General features: G+C 42.4%; 1 protein-coding gene across 1 annotated transcript; it reads right to left on the bottom strand.

The window, feature by feature from the left end:
* Positions 1-897: 897 nt before the first annotated feature.
* xpnpep2 (X-prolyl aminopeptidase (aminopeptidase P) 2, membrane-bound) lies at positions 898-25,626 on the bottom strand. The gene is made up of 21 exons (XM_039012050.1): positions 25,447-25,626; positions 24,791-24,852; positions 24,138-24,248; positions 23,975-24,038; positions 20,424-20,528; positions 18,730-18,816; positions 18,361-18,504; positions 15,774-15,875; positions 15,592-15,673; positions 15,293-15,494; positions 15,007-15,096; positions 13,689-13,798; positions 13,509-13,586; positions 13,334-13,405; positions 13,094-13,154; positions 12,695-12,764; positions 9,802-9,906; positions 7,892-7,951; positions 7,657-7,733; positions 5,529-5,618; positions 898-1,479 (listed from the first exon to the last, which is right to left on the bottom strand). Exons 1-21 carry the CDS (start codon positions 25,553-25,555, stop codon positions 1,279-1,281), a joined length of 2,082 nt encoding a protein of 693 aa, XP_038867978.1. The 5' UTR covers positions 25,556-25,626; the 3' UTR covers positions 898-1,278.
* Positions 25,627-26,486: the final 860 nt, after the last annotated feature.

The raw sequence follows: 26,486 nt of genomic DNA, 5'->3' as shown, positions 1-26,486 counted from the left end.
GCATAAATAAACAATATTCAGCATAAGACATACTGGTTTCATTGAAAGAATAAACAGTAGCAATCCAAGAGGATGTACAGTATACACAACAGTATACACTTCATTTAGGGACAATGTGAAAGTTAAGATATAGTACATTTACTAGAACTGTGTTCAGGTCCCAGGGAAATATTTTCCTTACACAGAGACAATGAGCTCATATTTTCAACATTAGTTGAAAATATGAGCTCATTGTCTCTGTGTAAGGAAAATATTAGTAATTGCATTGTTCCTCTTTTTCCAGTGGCCATAGCCACAGACCCAACCATTTCAAACACACAGAGAGTTAAATGGACAGTGTCATCTAACCAACAACAATGGAAATACAGCACAGCCAAGCCATCTTTCTCTTCTTATGAAAACTTGTTTTCCTATACGGGAGGGATGCAAGTCGAAAAAAAGCCTGCAGCAGGGCGGACGTCTTCGTAAAAGCCACATTCACACCTTCTTGCAGCTCTTGACAGGTCTGTTGCTAAGCAACGGCCCCCATCTCGCTGGCACTAGTTCTTCACATGTGGTAAAGCTAGACGAACCTCAAGAGCTGTTCAGATGGTTGGATGGGGGGTGAGACTCATATCAGACAGTGACAATATCTGCTTTTAGAGACACTGATTAACACAGCATGTGATGATGACCCCAATTATCTGTCCCTCACAAAGTGCTAACAGGCACAGATTACAATACAACACTTGCCCTGTCATCATGGCCGTCTTGTAATGCAGTGTTTTCTATTTAGTTTGGTTGGTTAAACTTTTTCTTCAGGGACAAAGTACAGTATGCTTGATATACATTTCAATCATTCTACACAGAAAGTAAAGTAGTGAACAACAGGTCAGTTAACAAAATGGTACTCAAACGTTCAAATAATCCTCTTTTAATAAATTACAAATCAATTTACACTGTCTACAGCCAAGACCCCCTTTTGGGATGCAAATTTAAAAAACTGATTCGAAACACAGAGAGGTTGGACACATCAAAAAATGACAAAACAAACCAGCTGAACATAATCACCAAATAATGAAATAAACAAATTGAAAAAAACTAAAAGGTACCAAGCAAAACATTCATTCAAATCAAACATTGAACGACAACAATACATTTACTATGCACGGGCACTGCACAGGCTGACAGCTAAGATAATAATACTAGCCATAACAGATGCGATGAGAGTGCGATGAGATGAAGGGAGAGAAGGACTGAGAGATGGAAGGAGAAGTGGAGCGTAGGGATGGAGGCTCCTCAGAGGAGGTTGTGGAGGAGGGCGGTGGCCAAGGCGGTGAGGGTCAGGCTGAGGGAGGAGACGGCAGCAGAAGCAGTGGCACTCTGGAAAGGTACTGTGTGCTTCAGCATCCATTTCTTCTCCTCTGTCAGGCCCTGCCTGTCCAGCTCAGCCCCCATTAGCTCACGTATGGTCAGGTAATAATTATCCAGCCACTGCAGCTGAAGAGGAGAACAATGGAGACTGGGTCAGGGGGGCAAATGAGCAGCAACCCAGTGCCACACACCACAGTAAGCTGGCACGGACACACATACATGCACTCAATAGAAATAAGGCCATGCTCATAAAAAAATAATTGTTCTCCCTCATCTTAAACGTCTACATTGTATAATAATAGTGAAGACATCAAAACCATGAAATAACACATATGGAATCATGTAGTAACCAAAAAAAGTCAAAATATCAAAATCAAAATATTATATATATATTATATATCAAAATATATTTTATATTTGAGATTCTTCAAAGTAGCCACTCCTTTGCACACCCTTGGCATTCTCTAAAACAGCTTCATGAGAGTCACATGTGCACCCTCTCTGGTTTCTAGGTCACCAGGCTGCTCGTTATGGCGCACACCTGTCACCATTGTTACGCACACCTGCGCGTCATCAGACTCACCTGGACTCCATCACTTCCTTGATTACCTTCCCTATATACATCACTCCCTTTGGTTCCCTCCACAGGCGTTATTGTTTCTGTGTTATGTCTGTGCGTTGTTCATGTTATGTTTATTTATTAATTAAAACACTCACTCTCAGCGCACATCGTTACAATGAGGTAGTCACCTGGAATGCATTTCAATTAACAGGTGTGCCTTGTTAAAAGTTAATTTGTGGAATGTCTTTCCTTCTTAATGCGTTTGAGCCAATCAGTTGTGTTGTGACAAGTTAGGGGTGATAGCCCTATTTGGTAAATGACCAAGTCTATATTATGCTCAAATAAGCAAAGAGAAACGACAGTCCATCATTACTTTAAGAGATGAAGGTCAGTCAATTCAGAGACATATCCCTGTAATTTATTAACCTTTATTTAACTAGGCAAGTCAGTTAAGAACAAATTCTTATTTTACAATGACTGCCTACCCCAGCCAAACCTTCCCCTAACCCAAACAACTCTGGGCCAATTGTGCGCCGCCCTATGGGACTCCCGATCACGGCTGGTTGTGTTACAGCCCGGGATCTAACCAGGGTCTGTAGTGATGCCTCTAGCACTGAGATGCCTTAGACCGCTGCACCACTCGGGAGCCCTAAATGCTTAGAGAAGATGTTATGTCAAGTGTTATTGAAGTGTTGAGGTTGCAGGTTCACCTGGCACATCTAAAGTATTTTCTTTTGTGGTGTTGCTATAGGCCACCAAGTGCTAACAGTCAGTATCTAAATAATGTGTGAAATGCTTGATAATGTAGTGTGATGTAAACAGAGAGGTTTACTTTCTTGGGGACCTGAATATTGACTGGTTTTCAAGCTGTCCACTCAAGAAGAAGCTTCTCACTGTAACCCATGCCTGTAATCTGGTAATCTGGAACAAGATCATCCACATGTATTGATCACATTTTTACTAATGATGTAAAACTTTGTTCGAAAGCTGTATCCATACCCTTTGGATGCAGTGATCACAATAGCTAGCTAACATTAGGCTCTAACTAGCAAAGCAAACGGTTTTGGGATTTGAATAATAACGTCATACACGTAACGTTAGCTAGGGAGCTAGCCAGCTAACGTTAGCTAGCTAGCTAACAGTACACTTTAGCATGAAATGAAACCACTTTCTGTCAAAATTAGAAATGAGTAATATCTGAAAATGTAGCTAGCTAGACTTCTAGATCTTACATCATCATGTAGGATGGACGCGTTTCCCTGTCACGGATGCCATGCCACGGTTGCCCTTAGTTTGAAGATGTAATCCAGAGACAGTTGTTTTCTACATCTCTTTAGCTATCATACTCTAATTCCACTGATTTCAAAACTCGATCCTCCAGAAAGTGGAGAGTATCACTTATTATAGCTCCACTACACAATTTTTTTTTTTTTTAAAGCCGCGTTCGTCAGGATTACCAACGCGGACTGACCAACTCAAATAGACAGAAGCCTTCTATATGGCAGGCCAATTTCTTTCTAATTTCTTTATTTTGTACTATTTTCTACATTGTAGAATAATAGTGAAGACATTAAAACTATGACATAAAACATATGGAATCATGTAGTAAGTAGTAACCAAAAAGTGTTAAACAAATCAAAATATATTTTAGTTTCTTCAAAGTAGTCACCCTTTGCCTTGATGGCAGTTTTGCACACTCTTGGCACCCTCTCAACCAGCTTCATGAATTAGTCACCTGGAATGCTTTTCTAACAGTTTTCCAACAGAGCTCCCACATACACTAGCGTTTAAAAGTTTGGGGTCACTTAAAAATGTCCTTGTTTTTGAAAGAAAAGCAATATTTTGTCCATTTAAATAACATCAAATTGATCAAAAATACAGTGTATACATTGTTCATGTTGTAAATGACTATTGTAGCTGGAAATGGCTGATTTTCTATGGAATATCTACATAGGCGTACAGAGGCCCATTATCAGCAACCGTCACTCCTGTGTTCCAATGGCACATTGTGTTAGCTAATCCAAGTTTATCATTTTAAAAGGAAAACCCTTTTGCAATTATGTTAGCACAGCCTAAAACTGTTGTCCTGATTAAAGAAGCAATAAAACTCACCTTCTTTAGACTAGTTGAGTATCTGGAGCATCAGCATTTGTGGGTTCAATTACAGGCTCAAAATGGCCAGAAACAAAGCACTTTCTTGTGAAACTCGTCAAGTCTATTCTTGTTCTAAGAAATGAAGGCTATTCCATGTGAGAAATTGCCAAGAAACTGCAGATCTCGTACAACGCTGTGTACTACTCCCTTCACAGACCAGCGCAAACTGGCTCTAATCAGAATATAAAGAGGAGAGGGAGGCCCCGGTACACAACTAAGCAAGAGGACAAGTACATTAGAGTGTCTAGTTTGAGAAACAGACACCTCACAAGTCCTCAACTGGCAGCTTCATTAAATAGTACCCGCAAAACACCAGTCTCAACGTCAACAGTGAAAAGGCGACTGGCCTTCTAGGCCGAGTTGCAAAGAAAAAGCCATATCTCTGTCCAGTGTCTGTGTTCTTTTGCCCATCTTAATCTTTTCTTTTTATTGGCCAGTCTGAGATATGGCTTTTTCTTTGCAACTCTGCCTAGAACACTTTTGTTTACTACATGATTCCATATGTGTTGTTTCATAGTTTGATGTCGTCACTATTATTCTACAATAGAAAATAGTCAAAATAAAGAAAAACCCTTGAATGAGTAGGTGTGTCCAAACTTTTGACTGGTACTGTAGGTCATATGTGACCCGTTTTGGCTTTCACAGTAGTCATACGTGTGTGTACAGAAGTAGTGTGAGATTCACTTTGAGTGACAGGTGTACTTAATTCAAACTGCAATAATATATGAGCACTGTTTCTAAAATGACCAAGATACAATAAAAAAAAGTAGCACGGCTGAACATAAACACGAATAGATTACAGATCAGGCTACATGTACAACATGAAAGTGCTGGCTTTGTTTTCTCTGAGACCTCAGATAGTTAGTAATATCACTGCTGATAAACGTCATACGTGGTTTCTAAAAAAAATAAAAATAAAAACTTGCAGGTCTTGGAAGCTGCCTGTAAACTACGAGGGGGATTTTCAGAGGAAACCCACACTGTCAGCATGAATACACCTCAACCTGCCAGTCAAATGTGTATTTACCTCATGCTATCGTACTAGATGTCCCAGAGAATTGAACCGTTCAATGTTTTCTGAACCTTCAGTCATACTATAATGCAGTCATAATAACGACCGAACGTGCATAACAGAGATCATATCAGAATACATACATAGTAATTCCACTGACCCAATCTCCACTGACCCCTTTTTGCCATTTTACAAAGTGGGATTCTATATAATAAATAACAAATATAATAAAGGAAATGAATGAAGGAAATTAAATATGTAATTGAATAATGGCCGTCATGTCAGTCTTAGTTCGGTTGTTAATTGAGCTGACACTAGCTGTGATGGCGGTGAGGATGTTTTATCGTGACTGCTGATTATGTGTTTACGATATCGGCTGTCATTACAGTAAGTAGGCCTCGTGACAGAGTGTACACGTTAAGTGTCAACACACCATGCGTTTCTTACCTGTTGAGGGCTCATGAGAGAGGTGTCAATCAGCTTCCTATCATACGGGACCAATGATACGGTCTCAAAGGTCAGGTAATTATGGCCATACTGCCGGAGAAAAATACACAAAGGGCAGAACGTCAACGATTGTCACACTCTTTGGACGCATTCCTAGCGGACTACATTGCAGAAACATGCCAGTGATGTAAGTGCCTTAATGTGTTTGGACCCCAGGAAGAGTAGCGGCAGCAGCTAATGGGGATCGCTAATCAATACAAATGTGTTTAACGTATCAGCATATAATATAGCAATCTGATGTCGGACTGCATAGTTGATGACGTGACACACAACTATTGGTTGATACAATGCATGAAGCCTGGAACACAACCTTTGGCATCCCTTATGGAAAAGTCACGTCTCACAAAGACGATTTCACACGTGAGACACATGATTTTCTGACATTTCACATGTAAAAAAATCACACATTTGGAGACAGTGCATTCAGAAAGTACTCAGACCCCTTGACTTTTTCCACATTTTGTTACTTTACAGCCTTATTCTAAAATGTATTAAATGAATTTTTTTCCTCATAAATCTACACCCAATACCCCATAATGACAAATCGAAAACAGGTTTTTAGAAATTTTTGCAAATGTATAAAAAACTAAACTGAAATATCACATTTACATAAGTATTCAGACCCTTTACTCAGTAGTTTGTTGAAGCACCTTTGGCAGCGATTACAAGCTACAAGCTTGGCACACCTGTACTTGGGGAGTTTCTCCCATTCTTCTCTGCAGATCCTCTCAAGCTCTGTCCCCTAGCTGGGCCACTCAAGGACATTCAGAGACTTGTCCCGAAGCCACATCTGCATTGTCTTGACTATGTGCTTAGGGTCATTGTCCTGTTGGAAGGTGAACCTTTGCCCCAGTCTGAGGTCCTGAGTGCTCTGGATCAAGGATCTCTCTCTGTACTTTGCTCTGTTCATCTTTCCCTCGATCCTGACTAGTCTCCCAGTCCCTATCACTGAAAAACATCCCCACAGCATGATGCTGCCACTACCATCTTTCACCGTAGGGATGGTGCCAGGTTTCCTCCAGACGTGACGCTTGGCATTCAGGCCAAAGAGTTCAATCTTGGTTTCATCAAACCAGAGAATCTTGTTTCTCATGGTCTGAGAGTCTTTAATTAACTTTTGGCAAACTCCAAGCGGGCTGTCATGTGCTTTTTACTGAGGAGGGGCTTCCGTCTGGCCACTCTACCATAAAGGCCTGATCGGTGGAGTGCTGCACAGATGGTTGACCTTCTTGAAGGTTTTCACATCTCCACAGAGGAACTCTGGAGCTCTGTCAGAGTGACCATCGGGTTCTTGGTCACCTTCCTGACCAAGGCCCTTCTCCCCTGATTCCTCAGTTTGGCTGGGCGGCCAGCTCTAGGAAGTGTCTTGGTGATTCCAAACTTCTTCCATTTAAGAATGATGGAGGCCACTGTGTTCTTGGGGACCTTCAATGCTGCAGAAATGTTTTGGTATCCTTCCCCAGATTTGTGCCTTAACATAATCCTGTCTCGGAGCTCTACAGACAATTCCTTCGACCTCGTGGCTTGGTTTTTGCTCTGACATGCACTGTCAACTGTGGGACCTTATATAGACAGGTGTGTGCCTTTCCAAATCATGTGTAATCAATTGAATTTACCACAGGTGGACTCCAATAAAGTTGTAGAAACATCTCAAGGATGATAAATGGAAACCGGATGCACCTGAGCTCAATTTCGAGTCTCATAGCAAAGGGTCTGAAATAAGTTATTTCTGTTTTTTATTTTTAAGAAATGTTGAGAAAAAAATGCTTTTGCTTTGTCATTATGGGGTATTGTGTGTAGATTGATTAGGATTTTTTAACATTTTAATCCATTTTAGGCTGTAACTTAACAAAATGTGGAAAAAGTCAAGGGGTTTGAATACTTTGCAAATGCACCGTAGTTGTCAGACCTTTTACATCTGATAATTGACGTCATATTATGGATAGCTAGAATCTTTTCACAGCTTTAATACATCCCCATCATTGTTAAATGTTATTCATATTTACCCACACTTATCTGATATTTCCACATGTTAAATAAAAACGCTGTAGTTCAATAGTTTATCTACCTTTGTGTGAGCTGGCACGATGACGACAACATCTTCAATACGGATCCCAAAGTCATTTTCCTTGTAATATCCTGGTTCTGCAAGAGATACAGCCTGCTCATGAAATAAAGGTCTCCATTCTCTTCCTATTCATTCAAGTCAAAAAGGCATCTAAAAAAATCTACATGAACCTTCTGACAAACCTCAAGATGTTAATTGAAGATAAGGACACACATTTGATTTGGTAAGATCTTACCTATAGATGTGAACATGCCTTCCCGGAATGGAATGTTATTGCTCTGAAAGCCAACAGGCCCTGTGACGGAATTGAGATTAGTCAAATCCAAACATATACAGTGGGGCAAAAAAGTATTTAGTCAGCCACCAATTGTGCAAGTTCTCCCACTTAAAAAGATGAGAGAGGCCTGTAATTTTCATCATAGGTACACTTCAACTATGACAGACAAAATGAGAAAAAAAAATCCAGAAAATCACATTGTAGGATTTTTAATGAATTTATTTGCAAATGATGGTGGAAAATAAGTATTTGGTCAATAACAAATGTGTATCTCAATACTTTGTTATATACCCTTTGTTGGCAATGACAGAGGTCAAACGTTTTCTGTAAGTCTTCACAAGGTTTTCACACACTGTTGCTGGTATTTTGGCCCATTCCTCCATGCAGATCTCCTCTAGAGCAGTGATGTTTTGGGGCTGTTGCTGGGCAACACGGACTTTCAACTCCCTCCAAAGATTTTCTATGGGGTTGAGATCTGGAGACTGGCTAGGCCACTCCAGGACCTTGAAATGCTTCTTACGAAGCCACTCCTTCGTTGCCCGGGCGGTGTGTTTGGGATCATTGTCATGCTGAAAGACCCAGCCACGTTTCATCTTCAATGCCCTTGCTGATGGAAGGAGGTTTTCACTCAAAATCTCACAATACATGGCCCCATTCATTCTGTCCTTTACACGGATCAGTCGTCCTGGTCCCTTTGCAGAAAAACAGCCCCAAAGCATGATGTTTCCACCCCCATGCTTCACAGTAGGTATGGTGTTCTTTGGATGCAACTCAGCATTCTTTGTCCTCCAAACACGACGAGTTGAGTTTTTACCAAAAAGTTCTATTTTGGTTTCATCTGACCATATGACATTCTCCCAATCTTCTTCTGGATCATCCAAATGCTCTCTAGCAAACTTCAGACGGGCCTGGACATGTACTGGCTTAAGCAGGGGGACACGTCTGGCACTGCAGGATTTGAGTCCCTGGCGGCGTAGTGTGTTACTGATGGTAGGCTTTGTTACTTTGGTCCCAGCTCTCTGCAGGTCATTCACTAGATCCCCCCGTGTGGTTCTGGGATTTTTGCTCACCGTTCTTGTGATCATTTTGACCCCATGGGGTGAGATCTTGCGTGGAGCCCCAGATCGAGGGAGATTATCAGTGGTCTTGTATGTCTTCCATTTCCTAATAATTGCTCCCACAGTTGATTTCTTCAAACCAAGCTGCTTACCTATTGCAGATTCAGTCTTCCCAGCCTGGTGCAGGGCTACAATTTTGTTTCTGGTGTCCTTTGACAGCTCTTTGGTCTTGGCCATAGTGGAGTTTGGAGTGTGACTGTTTGAGGTTGTGGACAGGTGTCTTTTATACTGATAACAAGTTCAAACAGGTGCCATTAATACAGGTAACGAGTGGAGGACAGAAGAGCCTCTTAAAGAAGAAGTTACAGGTCTGTGAGAGCCAGAAATCTTGCTTGTTTGTAGGTGACCAAATACTTATTTTCTACCATAATTTGCTAATAAATTCATTAAAAATCCTACAATGTGATTTTCTGGATTTTTTTTTCTCATTTTGTCTGTCATAGTTGAAATGTACCTATGATGAAAATTACAGGCCTCTCTCATCTTTTTAAGTGGGAGAACTTGCACAATTGGTGGCTGACTAAATACTTGTTTGCCCCACTGTATGGTCACATACTGTACAGCTACTTTAATTTCCTTCTGTTATTTTCAATAGTGGATTCAAGGATTTTTTTTAGCATTGAGAATTGTAAAAAAAAAAGTGAAAATAATACAGTGTGATTGCTACAATGAAATCACAACAACTCTGATTATCAGTATCATAAAACGATACTAAAGATTCAAAATAAACAATAAGTCAAGCAATTATACACTCATGGACGCCAAAGTAGTTTCCCACGCCGTGACCCGTCCCGTGGCCGTAGTTCAGACCCACTTCCCATAATGCCCGGCGCCCCAACATCTCCATGTTTACACCTGTTGATAAACAAAAGCGTTAACGTGCCCTGGTGTCAAACATCCTTCAAACCTTTACAACCACTTCTTGTTGGCATACTTTAAAACATGTATTTTTCATTCCTCTCTTGAAGTAATCACTGATTTAACACAACCATGAAAGTAAAGAATCCCTCATCAAATCAAATTGTATTGGTCACATTCACGTGTTTAGCAGATGTTATTGCAGGTGTAGCGAAACGCTTGTAATATATCTTTCAGTCGTGTGAGATCAGCGATCTCAAAGAAGGAAAGACTTTCATTAGAAAGTGCATTGACGATGTCGTACCCACAGCAACGATTAAAACATTCCCAAACCAGAAACCGTGGATTGATGGCAGCATTCGCGTGAAACTGAAAGCACGAACCACTGCTTTTAACCAGGGCAAGGTGACCGGAAACATGACCGAATACAAACAGTGTAGCTATTCCCTTCGCAAGGCAATCAAACAAGCTAAGTCCCAGTATAGAGACAAAGTAGAGTCGCAATTCAACAGCTCAGACACAAGAGGTATGTGGCAGGGTCTACAGTCAATCACGGATTACAAAAAGAAAACCAGCCCCGTCGCGGACCAGGATGTCTTGCTCCCAGACAGACTAAATAACTTTTTTGCTCGCTTTGAGGACAATACAGTGCCACTGACACGGCCCGCTACCAAAACCTGCGGGCTCTCCTTCACTGCAGCCGAGGTGAGTAAAACATTTAAACGTGCGCAGACCAGCTGGCTGGTGTGTTTAAGGACATATTCAATCAATCCTTATCCCAGTCTGCTGTTCCCACATGCTTCAAGAGGGCCACCATTGTTCCTGTTCCCAAGAAAGCTAAGGTAACTGAGCTAAACGACTACCGCCCCGTAGCACTCACTTCCGTCATCATGAAGTGCTTTGAGAGACTAGTCAAGGACCATATCACCTCCACCCTACCTGACACCCTAGACCCACTCCAATTTGCTTACCGACCCAATAGCTCCACAGACGACGCAATCGCAACCACACTGCACACTGCCCTAACCCATCTGGACAAGAGGAATACCTATGTGAGAATGCTGTTCATCGACTACAGCTCAGCATTTAACACCATAGTACCCTCCAAACTCGTCATCAAGCTCGAGACCCTGGGTCTCGACCCCGCCCTGTGCAACTGGGTCCTGGACTTCCTGACGGGCCCCCCCAGGTGGTGAGGGTAGGTAACAACATCTCCACCCCGCTGATCCTCAACACTGGGGCCCCACAAGGGTGCGTTCTGAGCCCTCTCCTGTACTCCCTGTTCACCCACGACTGCGTGGCCATGCACGCCTCCAACTCAATCATCAAGTTTGCGGACGACACTACAGTGGTAGGCTTGATTACCAACAACGACGAGACGGCCTACAGGGAGGAGGTGAGGGCCCTCGGAGTGTGGTGTCAGGAAAATAACCTCACACTCAACGTCAACAAAACAAAGGAGATGATTGTAGACTTCAGGAAACAGCAGAGGGAGCACCCCCCTATCCACATCGACGGGACAGTAGTGGAGAAGGTGGAAAGTTTTAAGTTCCTCAGTGTACACATCACGGACAAACTGAATTGGTCCACCCACACAGACAGCGTTGTGAAGAAGGCGCAGCAGCGCCTCTTCAACCTCAGGAGGCTGAAGAAATTCGGCTTGTCACCAAAAGCACTCACAAACTTCTACAGATGCACAATCGAGAGCATCCTGTCGGGCTGTATCACCGCCTGGTATGGCAACTGCTCCGCCCACAACCGTAAAGCTCTCCAGAGGGTAGTGAGGTCTGCACAACGCATCACCGGGGGCAAACTACCTGCCCTCCAGGACACCTACACCACCCGATGTCACAGGAAGGCCATAAAGATCATCAAGGACAACAACCACCCGAGCCACTGCCTGTTCACCCCGCTATCATCCAGAAGGCGAGGTCAGTACAGGTGCATCAAAGCAGGGACCGAGAGACTGAAAAACAGCTTCTATCTCAAGGCCATCAGACTGTTAAACAGCCACCACTAACATTTAGTGGCCGCTGCCAACATACTGACTCAACTCCAGCCACTTTAATAACGGGAATTGATGGAAATTATGTAAAAATGTATCACTAGCCACTTTAAACAATGCCACTTAATATAATGTTTACATACCCTACATTACTCATCTCATATGTATATGTATTTACGGTACTCTATATCATCTACTGCATCTTGCCATCTTTATGTAATACATGTATCACTAGCCACTTTAAACTATGCCACTTTATGTTTACATACCCTACATTACTCATCTCATATGTATAGACTGTACACTATACCATCTACTGCATCTTGCCTATGCCGTTCTGTACCATCACTCATTCATATATCTTTATGTACATATTCTTTATCCCTTTACACTTGTGTGTATAAGGTAGTAGTTGTGGAATTGTTAGGTTAGATTACTTGTTGGTTATTACTGCATTGTCGGAACTAGAAGCACAAGCATTTCGCTACACTCGCATTAACATCTGCTAACCATGTGTATGTGACAAATAAAATTTGATTTGATTTGATTTGATGTATTTTCAAAGTATTCAACAAACAGGGCCTCAAACAGACACAATGTACTTTGTGTAAAATAAGCACAAAAATCACCTTGCTAAGGGACTAGTGAAAAAGGAGTGCCCTCTTGTGGTTGTATAGAACATTGCACGTATGCTTTTACATATCCACCAGTAGTAGCCTCTGACAGTGTGACGTGAATGACCATTTGCTTCTGTGCAGTTGTACATTGCATTGCACTCACCTTTTGTCCCTGAGGGGAAGATGGTCCGAGAGATTTCAATATTTCCCATGAGCACACGAGTGAAGGCCTCCTTTGGAGTGAAAGAACAGTGTAGACCAGAGAATTGGTTTGAAATGATGAGAATAGACATATTAAATAACTATAGGCGACATAAAGTTATATATCAGGTATGAAGGTATATATCTACATATTCATTTGACGGAGGTAACACAATTTCACTTGGGCCCCCAAAAGGCTAGGGCCGGCTCAGACTGCGGGTATGGATGTGGGTACGCAGACCCGCAAGCCACTCCGGCCCCTTGTGATGAGTTCAGATTTTTTTGTGGCCCCCACCCCCATCAAAGTTGCCCATCCCTTGTATATATATAAAGCTACTTAGCCCCATAGGGCCACCTGTACCTTCTGCATGTCGGTGGGGGTCCCCCAGTGAACAGTTCGTGTGATGTCAGTGGTCCCATCTCTATGGTCACAAGAAGAACAAGTCATGGCTCACATTTTAATCAATGTGGATAATAACTGAAGAATAAACTGCAAATATTTACCATAGAGATCCTATTAAGTTACTAATCTAATGTGTTATTTGTAATTCTATGGTGATAACTACATTCTCAGCTATAGTGAATAAGCTTTTCTACTCACAGATACTGTCCACCAGAGTCCACCAGGTACATCTCATCAACAGTAAGCTTTCTGCTAGTTGCATTAGAAGGGCTATAATACAATGTTTGTGACAAAACAATAGTTAGTGGTACAGTGAGGCAGATACTAAGCAAAAACATTAGGAGACAAGGTGGAAAAGAAAAGCTCTAGATACCTATAGTGGGCCAGAGCAGCATTGGGCCCACTGGCAGATATGGTTTCAAAGCTTGGCCCCCTGCTGTCCTTCTGCTTGCTGTCAAGTGTCAAAGACAGTGTTAGCGATTAAGTGTGTGTGTGTGCTTAAGTGCTTGCGTTTGTGTGCATACATGCATGTGTGTGTGCGTCTTCTCCCCACCTGCGACACTCATTGACGTAATATGCTGCTGTCATCTCTGTCTCTTTCCCCTCTGGTACAGCTTTTTCCAGCCACATCAGTAGCTGTATGACTGCAACGGCATCCCTCACCTACGGAGAGCAAGGGAGGACAATCAAACCACGCAAGGTATTCTCCTATTACAACTGAGAAGTAGGATGACGTTACCCTTGAACTCTGGGGCTGTATGTTTCAAGCATCTCAAAGTAGGACTGCTGATCTAGGATCAGGTTCATGTAATCTTATTAATTGTGATCTAAAATATAATACTGATCCTAAGTCAGAACTCCTATTCTGAGATATTTGATACATACGGCACCTGATCTCAGATCAGCATTCCGTTTTTCCCCACAGTGGTTGAGGTTAGGATTTTCAAGCTGGTGGAGGTTAGGATTTGTAATGGTTTAAGTTAGGGTGTGTAATGGTTGAGGTTAAGGTGTGTAAGGGTTGAGGTTAGGGTGTGTAATGGTTGAGGTTAGGGTGTGTAAGCTGATTACTAGATCTGATTCAAAGGACAACGTCCATCCAGAGTCATAATTCATCCAAACACATTGACATTTTGGCCCATATTAAATGTGAATGCCAACAGTCTGTCATATCTTACTGCCGCGCTCAGATCTGTATCTTTATCTGGATCCCCATTAGCTGAAAGCCATGACGGCAGGAACGGAAGAATTTATAATAACACACCCTTGTAAGAACCATACATTTAAGGGCTTTATTGGTGCCAATCATAAAAACTGACTTTATTGGTCATGGATAGAAGACAGAAAATCAGGGTATCTTAGACAGGATGTCCCATGAAGGGTATTGAAAGCACTAATGCTAACGTATGCAATCTTGCCTCCAATATAACAATCCCGATATGGAAAAGTATGGCTTGTCGAGATGAACTGATAACACATCTGAAGAGCTATTGGAGCCACCAGCGTGTCTGTTGTAAGACTTTATGGCTTAATAAGAGCACAACTCAATAAAGAGAGGGAATAGGGAGTCTTGAGTTTCCAGCTCTCTCTCTCTCTCTGTGTGTGTGTGTGTGTGTGTGTGTGTGTGTGTGTGTGTGTGTGTGTGTGTGTGTGTGTGTGTGTGCATGCGTACATGTTCTCCTACCTTATCAGGACCATAATGTCCTGACAAGGTAGGAAAACAAGAATAGTTTTGAAAAGTCAGGACTTTTTTCATGTCTTGAATTTGTTAAAATGCTATTTTAGGCTTAAGGGTTAGGTTTAGGATTTGTGGTTAAGGGTTAGGGTTAGGGGTGAGGAAAAATAGGATTTTGAATGGTGTGTGAGTCACATACATGAGCATCTCTCAGGATGCGCTGCTCTGTCTCGTCCTTCACCGCTTTAGTGGTCAGCACCGGAGAGTAGGCACTGGTCAGTAACTTCTCCTAAAACAAAGGGGTAGAGCGATATGGTTTTAATACTCTCAGTTCATACTCATGTACATGAAATGCGACACAACAACAACTTTCTTCCACAGTAAAGTGTAGGGAGGTGTGATAAATGAATATACCACACATTGAATGGACCATTACCAGTCAGTGAGGAGTATAATAATAGGTTATATCCCACCCCTGTCCTCACCTCTGGAGTGATGAGCTCATACAGGGCATAGTTGGTGTACTCTGTTCCAATCCACACTTTCACACCAGGTGTGGTCATGTAGTTCTTCAGCATTACCCGCACCTGTTCATATTCTAACAACTGCACACAGTGTGCCAGGTAACAAGTGGCGTTCAGGTATAACTTCAAGTCTTCTGTCACTCTGTCTTTGTGTACAAACAACCTGAGAGGGAGAGACAAATTAATTAACAACTTTTATGGTACTCAAGGGGCACGTTTGAGCACGTTTGAGCACGTGCGGACTAGGACTTCAGACTCACCAGATCTCATTCAAGGTCAGTAGTGTATAGGAGTAGAAGAAGGGGTTGTAGGGGACATCATTACCACGCAGATTAAACAGCCCTGAAACCGAGCAGATAAAAAGACTTAAATGAGGACTTCAAATAATGAAATGTTAAGGGAATGAATATGAATAAGGAGTTTCCAGGTTTGACATTCTTACAGGCAGTCTCATCAAGAGCAGAGAGCAGGACCGCGGTGGGCTTGTAAGGATTGTCTGTCATCTGAGTCCGTATGTGTTCCACTTTCATCTGCCAGGTCCTCTCTGTCAAACAGGTGTGTGTCGGCGCCAGATGAGAAAACACAATCAGACTCTGGGTCACCATAAAGGCCGTTTGTTTTATGATCCCTCCATAAAATTACTGTCTAACAGTGGAGTGTATTCATGGATGCCAAGGGAAGCCAGGTTTCCCCAACAAATTGACCAATATATTTATTTTTCATCTCTCTGTGTTTCATGATTTTCCTTCAATTTCTAAGAGGCTGAATCTATCTCACCGGGGAAAGCATCCGAGATAGTGAAATAGTGCCCCTCTTTTTCTGTATTTGTAGGCCATCTATCTGATTCTGTCTGGTCAAAAAGAGTATGACATTGTTGCCGCCTGTAGCATTGAATGCAAGGGAAGCCAGCGAGCTTTGGCCTTCCTTGATAAAAAAAAAAGTATAAAATAATAGCCTATCAGCGTTGAGCTAAAGTAAACTGGCTAGCTAGCTAGCTAAAATAGGCCCTTTCCTAAATTAGCAATAGATGGAGATAGGGATTTGGACTTGTGGTTTTACTTAATAATTAAAAGAAATGTTTAACCTTTAATTCTCCGTACTGGCAAATGATTATAACGGTGATTCTGATCCAACCATACATTCATACAATGTGCCCCTGGCCTGAGAGGATGGATGTTGAATATGTAGCTAGATGTAAGTCGCTCTGGATAAGAGTGTCTGCTAAATTACTCAAATTGAAATGTAGAAGGCTAATGCTAACTAGCTAACGTTGCCCATGAAAGGAAGTTAGGCTAGCGAGCAAGCATTTTAGCCAGATATACCCTAGGACAACAAAAAAATAAAAGCGTGTACTGTATGACAGAGTGACAGATCGTTTCGGCAACACGAAAGAGAGGAGGGTGGCATTCGCGTTTCTCTACAAGTAGGGTGGGTCGACGTGTTTTTTCTACTTGCACGCACGCACCCACACACAGAGAAATCAGAACCACGAACAGCCACATCATATTTAGCTTACGTTGATTGGACTAAATTGCTTTTGGTATATTTTAGTTGTCACTGCATTAGATTAAGCGTACGTGATTTGATGATGTTGAAATTGAAATTCGTGGTCCAACAATGTTGGAAACATTAACTTGCTTGACCATGCTGCAGGTCATGTAACTGTCTATTACATGCAATATGCTTTGTGGACTTCACCAGACAGATGTTGCTCTCCGGTTTAGTGATGAAACAAAGGTGTGGTTGAATTTATTCTGCCAATGTCTTCTTATTCTCTCCGCCTTAGGCCTATACAGTATATCACGGTTGAAAGGCATATGAACTACCAGGTTATAGAGCAAACAACGCAATTATCACAACACATAGGTTGTAATATGGCTTTTTCCCCTGGTTTGGCTTCCCCCAGTGATTTTACTCACACATCCCTACTGCTGTCTAATCATGATAATAGAAAACAAAAAGGTAAAACAGAACTCTCAGCAGTGTATGTCTTGGGATGGAATAAGTGCAGGAGCTGTCTTTTTCCAAATCGGTCCATTAGACTACGATTACCAAAATTCACCAATTACATTATGCTATAGAGCTCTCTGATTATTCACTGTTAATGGTTTAAACACATTTTCCACGACTTCTCCATTTTCACCAAATTTTCATGACTATTATTATAGCCTACGTTCAAAAGTAAGCATTATTGACACTGGGAAGCTGCTGTGTCTGCTCCCGTGTAGACCTACCACCACCTGGCATTGTTCCCTTGATAAAGGCACTTAGCCCCCCACATAGAACTGCACAGTTAGTCACATGTTGTCCACATGTGGTCAACCCTCCATCTGGAGAGCTCCTGGGTGTGCAGGCTCGGCTTATGATCCAGCCCTGAAACACTCAAGTCTGCTTATCAAGGTCCTGTCGAGCAGATGACGTTTAGCCTACAATGCGGTTATACCAGGGCTTGAACAAAAGCCTGCACACCCAGGACAGCCTACTGTCACTCTCAGATTCACACACTAGCGTCAAATAAAGTAGAACAAAGCGAAATCTGTAAATGAATGCCCACGCTCCTACTCAATGAAGATCTTGTCTTCATTCCAATTTGATCAACATGTTTTGCTTCAGTGTGTGAATCCGGGACAGGGATAGGTTGCTTTGTTTGAAATAGAGGAGCTGGTACGCAATTCCCCAACAATTAGATTTGCTGGTACACGTTCAGGACAGCTCTGAACCAAGTCAGGCATGGACTATAAGTGTTTATTATCAGGGGAAACACACAGAGACAAGACTAATGGAAACAACCCCATTCATTTCCCCCTTCCACAGAGTAATAATCTGCAATGATTACCAGCCATAAGCAGTTAAAGGGGATGTTTATGACAGTTTGTGAGCCTATGGCTTTCTGCACTGTTTGCCGGTATTTATCTATTCATCAGCCCAGAGATAAGGGAACTGCACAGTAACTTACTCGCTCATTCACACACTCATCACACGCACACGCTCACACACACATGGATAGACAGTGACACACACACACACACCTACGACTCTGTCGGGCAGGCGGATGAGGTTATCAGGAGGGATGAGGGGTCTGTCTGTCCACACTCGGTCCACCAGGTTGTCAGGGATGGACTTCAGCATTAGCTTGGCTGGAACTAGGTTGTAGCTGTAGGACTCATAGGTTTCTGTGGGGTTGGAAAAGACAACCATTATACAGTAGTACATCCTGCAGGGATCACATACACAGCATATACTGTATGCATTTACTGTACTTTAAATCACTTTGGATAAAAGCATCTGCTAAGTGGCATATATAGTGCCATGTATTTGATAGTACATGAATACTTATTTGCTAAACCAAAGTGCCATAGTCTGTCAAGTATGACATGGATCTTTATGGGCTGCCTTACGGATAGAGAAGAGGAAGGGGTCAAAGCCGATGTTGTCAGTGTCCGAGACCTCCCGAATCAGCCAGTCAGTTATACTGCTGATGGACACTGTGGAGCAGAAGCAACAATAGGACAGACCAGGCAATTGCTTGAGTAAACATTGTCACAACAGTCATCTTCCTTGCCGAGACAGTTTCATTTGTTCAGATTGCATAAACGAATGTTTGACATTTGGGAGCCGTGGCAATGTGTTTGTTTAAGGTTACCTCTATCATAGCTCTATTATAATAATATACTGATAATAAAAAAGAACACAACATGCAGCAATTTCTAATATTTTGTTGAGTTACAGTTCATATAAGGAAACAGTCAATTGAAATACATTCATTAGGCCCTAATCTATGGATTTCGCATGACTGGGCAGGGGCGCAACCAATCATAATTTGTTTATGGTAGATTAAATTATCTGGCAACAGCTCTGGTTTACATTCCAGCAGTCAGCATGTATATTGCAGGTTCCCTCACAACTTGAGACATCTGTGGCATTGTGTTGTGACAAAACTGCACATTTTAGAGTGTCTTTTTATTGTCCCCCACCCAGCACAAGGTGCACCTGTGTAATGGCCATGCTGTTAAGTCAGCTTCTTGATATGCCACACCTTTCAGGTGGATGGATTACCTTGACAAAGGATAAAATGCTCACTAACAGGGATGTAAACAAATTTGTGCACGACATTTGAGAGAAATAAGCTTTTTGTGTGTATGGAACATTTCTGGGATATTTTATTTCAGGTCATGAAACATGGGACCAGCACTTGACATGTTGAATTTATGTTTTTGTTCAGACTTATATTTGATAATACACCGGGTGCGCTCGCGCTACCTTGTCCCAGACCTGCTGCTCAACCCCCTCACTTCCTACCTGCTGCTGCTTCCTGCTAACCCCCCTCCGCACCTTTCACTTTGAAACTTTGAATGCTTGTTTATGAAAAGCCAACTAACATTGACTCCTGAGGTGTTGAATTGTTGCACCCCTACAGTCACCATGGTTATTATCTGACCCAGCTGGTCATCTATGAACGTTTGAGCGTTTTGAAAAAAAAGATCTGGTCTTACAGCATGTACCCATAAATCTCCACCTGGTACAGCCAGAAGAAGACTCGGTTTCTAGGTTTCTCCTAGGTTATTGCGTCCTAGGGAGTTTTTCCTAGACACTGTGCTTCTGCATCTGCATTGCTTGCTCTTTGGGGTTGTAGGCTGGGTACAGTTTCTGTAAAGAACGTTGTGCTGCTGGTGATATCAAAAGGGCTTCATAAAATTAATTTGATTGATTATTTGATGGCTTGCATGCCTATCACACTTTTTTTTGTGTATGTGTTTGTGACTGTAATTCCTTTCTCCTTTCGTAGTTTCATCAGATAGAGATGGGGATTTGAAATGAAAGGATCAGGCAGACAGGAAAGCAACACAGTCTGCAGCTCTAGTCTAGTCAACACAGTCTGCAGCTCTAGTCTAGTCAACACAGTCTGCAGCTCTTCTTTGCAATACAGTCTCATGCACACAAACGACACACACAAAGGACATGTTAATGCTTGTAAATGTATGTCAATTGTAAAGACTTTTGTCTGTAACGTATTTTTGGTTATATGTCGGACCCCAGTAAGACGAGCTGTCTCCATTGGCATCGGTTAATGAATCACATCAAAGCATCTTACCATCTCTCTCCAGCTCCCAGTTGCAGTCCATTTGGCGTTCAGCCTGGACCCAGTAGCGACTGTCTGTCCAGAGGACCGCCTTGTTCAGGGTCACCACTGCTGTGCCTGGGGAGGGAGGGTTACATTACACATCATGGAGGGTTGTGTTCAGTTTCAATGATGTGTGGTCATGTCAGAGTTATTGTACTCTTTTATGCATAGGCAACTTACAGTGCATTCACAAAGTATTGAGACCCCTTGACTTTTTCAACATTTTGTTAAGTTACAGCCTTGTTCTAAAATTGATTCAATATAAAAAAAATCTTAACCATCTTCACCCAATACCCCATAATGACAAAGCGAAAACAGGTTTTTAGAAATTTTTGCAAATGTATAAAAACCTAAACTGAAATATCACATTTACATACGTTTTCAGACCCTTTACTCAGTACTTTGTTGAAGCACCTTTGGCAGCGATTACAGCCTTGAGTCTTCTTGGGTTTGACGCTACAAGCTTGGCACACCTGTATTTGGGGAGTTTCTCCCATTCTTCTCTGCAGATCCTTTCAAGCTCTGTCCCCTGGCTGGGTCACTCAAGGACATTTAGAGACTTGTCCCGAAGCCACTTCTGCATTGTCTTGGCTATGTGCTTATGGTCGTTGTCCTGTTGGAAAGTGAACCTTTGCCCCAGTCTGAGGTCCTGAGTGCTCTGGATCAAGGATCTCTCTGTACTTTGCTACGTTCAACTTTCCCTGAATCTTGACTAATCTCCCAGTCCCTATCACACTCACTATTTTAGAAATGTTTTCAAATTTATTAAATCCTCAAAAACAGAATACCTTACAGTATTTACATACGTATTCAGACCCTTTGCTATGAGACTCGAAATTGAGCTCAGGTGCATCCTGATTCCATTTGTCATCCTTGAGATGTTTCTACAACTTGACTGGTGATTCAGTTGATTGGACATGATTTGGAAAGGCACACACCTGTCTATATAAGGTCCCACAGTTGACAGTGCATTTCAGAGCAAAAACGAAGCCCCGAGGTCGAAGGAATTGTCTGTAGAGCTCCGAGACAGGATTATGTCAAGGCACAAATCTGGGGAAGGATACCAAAACATTTCTGCAGCATTGAAGGTCCCCAAGAACACAGTGGCCTCCATCATTCTTAAATGGAAGAAGTTTGAAACGACCAAGACTCCTACTAGAGCTGGCCACCTGGCCAAACTGAGCAATCGGGGGAGAAGGGCCTTGGGAGGTGACCAAGAATCCGATGGTTACTCTGACAGAACTCTAGATTTCATCTGTGGAGATGGGAGAACCTTCCAGAAGGACAACCATCTCTGCAGCACTCCACCAATCAGGCCTTTATAGTAGAGTGGCCAGACGGAAGACACTCCTCAGTGAAAGGCACATGACAGCACGCTTGGAGTTTGGCAAAAAGGCACCTAAAGACTCTCAGACCATGAGAAACAAGATTATCTGGTCTGATGAAACCAAGATTGAACTCTTTGGCATGAATGCGAAGCGTCACGTCTGGAGGAAACCTGGCACCATCCTTACGGTGAATTATGGTGGTGGCAGCATTATGCTGTGGGAATGTTTTTCAGCGGCAGGGACTCGGAGACTAGTCAGGTTCGAGGCCAAGATGAACGGAGCAAAGTACAGAGAGATCTTAGATGAAAACCTGCACCAGAGCATTCAGGACCTCATACTGGGGTGAAGGTGCTCCTTCCAACAGGACAACGACCCTAAGCACACAGCCAAGACAACGCAGGAGTGGTTTCGGGACAAGTCTCTGAATGTCCTTGAGTGGCCCAGCCAGAGCTCGGACTTGAACCCGATCGAACATCTTTGGAGAGACCTGAAAATAGCTGTGCAGCTACACTCCCCCATCCAACCTGACAGAGCTAGAGAGGATCTGCAGAAAAGAATGGGATAAACTACCCAAATATAGGTGTGCCAAGCTTGTAGTGGCATCCCTATGAAGACTCAATGCTGTAATCAACTGCCAAAGGTGCTTCAACAAAGTACTGAGTAAACGGTCTGATTACTTTTGTAAATCTAATATTATTTTTTTTACTGTTTTAGCTTTGTCATTATTGGGTGTTGTTTGTAGATTGATGAGGGGGGGGGGGACGATTTAATCAATTCTAGAATAAGGCTGTAACGTAACGAAATGTGGAAAAAGTCAAGGGGTCTGAATACTTTCCGAAGGCACTTTATATGACAAGTACATACCAGAGGGACGTACAACAGTACCAATGATCACAAAATGTACCAAATTATTCAAAGCATTTTCATAACACAATCATAACAGCTTTGTAATACTGGTGTTGACCTCTATTGACATATCGCAAACTGCCAGACTCAGACTAATCTGAACATCTGCCGGATAAAAAAAAAAGATACTATAAAATACCTTTTCTTATTCACAGGGGAGAAATTTTAACTGTGCTTGGAATGATCTATTCATCTGCCTGAGCTCTAGTACAGAAATGGCATTGATCATCCGTTTATGTCCGTGCAATAGTCCAGGAATAGATCTCCCCATCAATCTGTCCAACCTGGTCTCAAGGGTAGACTTAACGTAGTGTACCTAAATCTGTCTCCCTCCATTTAGTATGATATGTATTAATTTGTGGATGTCCATCAACCATTTAATTTGATATTTTACAAATTACAATTCGTATGATATGTTATAAATTGCAATTTGTACAATATGTTACGAATTTGCAATACATATGATATGTTACGAATTCCAAGTTGTTGTTGCTGATGTTTGCTAGGTGGCTAAAGCTAACGTTAGCTAGGTTGCTAATGTTAGCTAGGCTAGGGGTTAAGGATAGGGTTAAGGTTAGGAGTTAGGTTAATGGGTTGAGGTCAGGGGAAGGGTTAGCTAACATGCTAAGTAGTTGCAAAGTAGCTAAAAATAAGTAAGTAGTTGAAAAGTTGCTAATTTGTTCAATTGTTCAAGTTGTTCTTGATGGGATTTGAACAGACAACCTTTGGGTTTCTAGATGTTCACGTTATATACCCACCTATCCACCCTGACCCACCACCCTCCTTTAATTTTTGCCTTAAGTAACCTTCTGTCTTATGTAACCATACCAAATGTAACATCTCAAACTAATTTCAGTGTCCCAGATTTGAGTTTACTATGTTACTTCTAGTCTATGAGACCAGGCTGATCGGTCTATGGAAGCTCCCTGATTCACAGCTCATTTGTCACTCAGCAATGGCTCTGAGAGGGTGGGGGAGGGGGCAGGGAGCTGATGGATGTGCGAAGGAGAAGCAGTGAAGATGGAGGAGTGGAAGAGAGGGTATCAGGAGAGGAGGACGGGAGTGGAATGATTGTGGGACTAGGAGGTAGGAGAGGCTAAGGAGGAGGAGGGAAGAGGAGGGGGGGGGGGTGAGAAATGAACTGAAGTAGAACGGTGAGATGAATGGGAAGGACTAAAACTGAGACAGGAGGAGAGGAAGGGAGTGTGGTATTTTAGAACTGAGGGGAGGAGAATTAGGAAAGGAAGGGAGAAAAAATAAGGGAGGCAAGGACATCTAGAGATCTACCTGCAGAGCCTGTGAAACCCGTCATAAAAGCCATCCGTGCATCACGTGGGGCGATGTACTCACTCTGTAGGAGATACACATGTTGTCAGCACCACACACAACACACACACACACACACTTGGTCACCAAGCGCACACATATGCGTACATACACACACTCCTACCAGGTGAGCGTCTGTCCCAGGGATGATATAGGCAGAGACATTGAAGGAACTCATAGCCTCCCTCAAGGCCTGCAGCCGTAGGGTAGTGTTGACCACGGTGGAGGGCAGGTACTGGAACAAACAGTGGAGAGAGTCAGAGGGCTGAATTCCAACCTTAAAATGTGAATCACCTACTGACATGAATAAATGATTAACGTGATAGTCAGAGTCACGATGGGTGGATTTCTCAAAATAGAGAGTTTCCTGGGATCCAAAACTCAAGTTCCCCAATATATGTCCACACTGAATGAGTGAAGTAAAACAACAGTGGAATTGAGTGATATTTAGTGTAGATTCCTGTGTGCTGATCTAGGATCAGTTTTTCCTTTTTCGATAATAATAATATTAATTCATCAAATGATATGGACAGGGAGGACCTGATACTAACCAGAACGCCTGCTCTGAGTCTCTTTATAAACATGGGTCGAGGCTAAATATGCCAATGAGTGAGCCTTAGATTTGTAAAAACAGGGCTGCATACTGTGTGTCTGACCTGATTACATATTGACTGATCTGACACTCATTCACTACACATTTATTTGAGTCCCCAGAAGGGACATGGTATACAAGGACACATGGTATAACAGCACTAAATCTGGGCTAGATCATCATACCGGCGGGATTTTAGAGCAGTTCCTCTCAGACCCACCATCTGCATGAATGACATTCCAGCTTCCTGAAATGAGAAAAAAACAAATGAGGAAGAGACCTTGGAATGTGACAATTAAAGTGCTGTGTAAGCACATTCCTAGATCAATGTTGTTGTTCAGTTACTGATTTTAATCAGACATTACAGTAAGCGCTGTGATTTGTCCCCAAAAATCTATGTAACTTCATCCAGGGGCAAATTAGGACTAAATGCAATGGTGAGAAAATTACAAATTATAGAACCTCTGCAAGTAGAGAAAGAAGAGAGAAGCCAGACAAATCGTGTATAATAATACCTTTCATAACATCCAAGTGCAACACAATAGTTCTCTCAAACAAGACAATAGAAGCAATCCAAAGATTGACTTCTAAACAACATGTCAGAATGCATCATCATTGATAAGAGTGTCATTCTCATTAGATTCATTCTCAGGCAAATTACATTCAAAGCTATTCCAATGAATAATCCAACAGGCATGAAACAAACAGCAGATGGCAAATTCTAATGTACCCTATACCAACCAAGAGCCTCTCGCATAGCCTTTCGCACAGAAATCATGCACTGTGCACTTATTAATATGGATACATCAATCATCACAGGAAGTTAGAACTAAACTTTTACCTCCAAGTGCCAGAAGAGTGCCAACCAGGAGCCAGTCAGAAAAGGGCATCTTGGCACAAACTGTCTGCCACCAGCGATTCCACAGAGAGAGTGACGGCAATGTCTGCATGAATGTACTGTATGTGAGACAGGTGCGTGTGTCGGTGTGTCAGTGAGTGTGTTGCCACGTCTTTCTCCTCCCTCTTGTCTGTATGAAACACCATGCACTATCCCCTCTTCTGATAGAGATCAACCACAACAGCTTAAAGGGTGGAACTTTGGATGAGGTATGGATCTCTTTTCTCCATTCCATAAATTCTCTTTGCTCCATGCCATAAAAACCAGTGTGTCATTTTGCTGTTGCCGCTCAGCTGCACTGCTTGTTGCCCTTCTCTCTTAGCAGTCCGAGGCATATAAAACAATATTCCCTTCAGGATTCCCTTTTATTTGCATTTCCTGGTTAGAAATAACATAATTAATCGAAGAACCTGATAACACAGGTATTTATTCTCTTGAAATAAAATCTATTTTGTAATAGAGGTCTGTTCTGCCTGAGATACCCAAGCCTTGCTGCATGTAATAGTGCAGCACTGTGGTCATCGTGCACAGGGCTCCTGGATGTATGCCTCTCACACACCCAGACATTTTATCTTCTTTTCAGTCCAGCCTCCAGTACACGGCCAACACATGCCATGAAAAACATGGTCTAAGGTGCATAGAATATAATGAGTGTGTATGTGTGTGTCCGTCTTTCTGCAGTATGTGTGCAGATTGACAGATACAAGACCACTTCAGGTAATTCCTCCTAGGTCTCAGTGGAAAACATAGACTACTAGTCAGTGTTTGATTTATACAACCTCTTTGTGTCTACTATGATGTGAGCAGAGGGCATAGGAGAGAGGAGAGGAGTCTCTATTAGACAATGTTCCATTCCATCGCCTGAACAGAACCATTCAGGAGACTCCTCAGCTCCCCGGCCAATTACTGCTTAGCAACAGCGGCACCTCAAAAGCCGACAAGGAAGATCTGCTGTTGAAGTTATGGAAATCAGGGGTGTATTC

This window comes from Salvelinus namaycush, chromosome 17 (assembly GCF_016432855.1).
Source record: "Salvelinus namaycush isolate Seneca chromosome 17, SaNama_1.0, whole genome shotgun sequence".
In the NCBI taxonomy this organism is placed as follows: domain Eukaryota; kingdom Metazoa; phylum Chordata; class Actinopteri; order Salmoniformes; family Salmonidae; genus Salvelinus; species Salvelinus namaycush.
Note: the sequence above shows the minus strand (reverse complement) of the source record. Positions and strands in the feature narration are given on the sequence as shown.

Bases quoted from the DNA above. Each gene is read 5' to 3' on its own strand.
- xpnpep2 (XM_039012050.1), bottom strand. From the start codon at position 25,555: ATGCAGACATTGCCGTCACTCTCTCTGTGGAATCGCTGGTGGCAGACA. The intron at 18,505-18,729 runs GTAAGGCAGCCC...CCAACCCCACAG, and splicing joins CCCCTTCCTCTTCTCTATCC to AAACCTATGAGTCCTACAGC. The intron at 1,480-5,528 runs GTAAGAAACGCA...TCTCCTCTTCAG, and splicing joins CTCTCATGAGCCCTCAACAG to CTGCAGTGGCTGGATAATTA.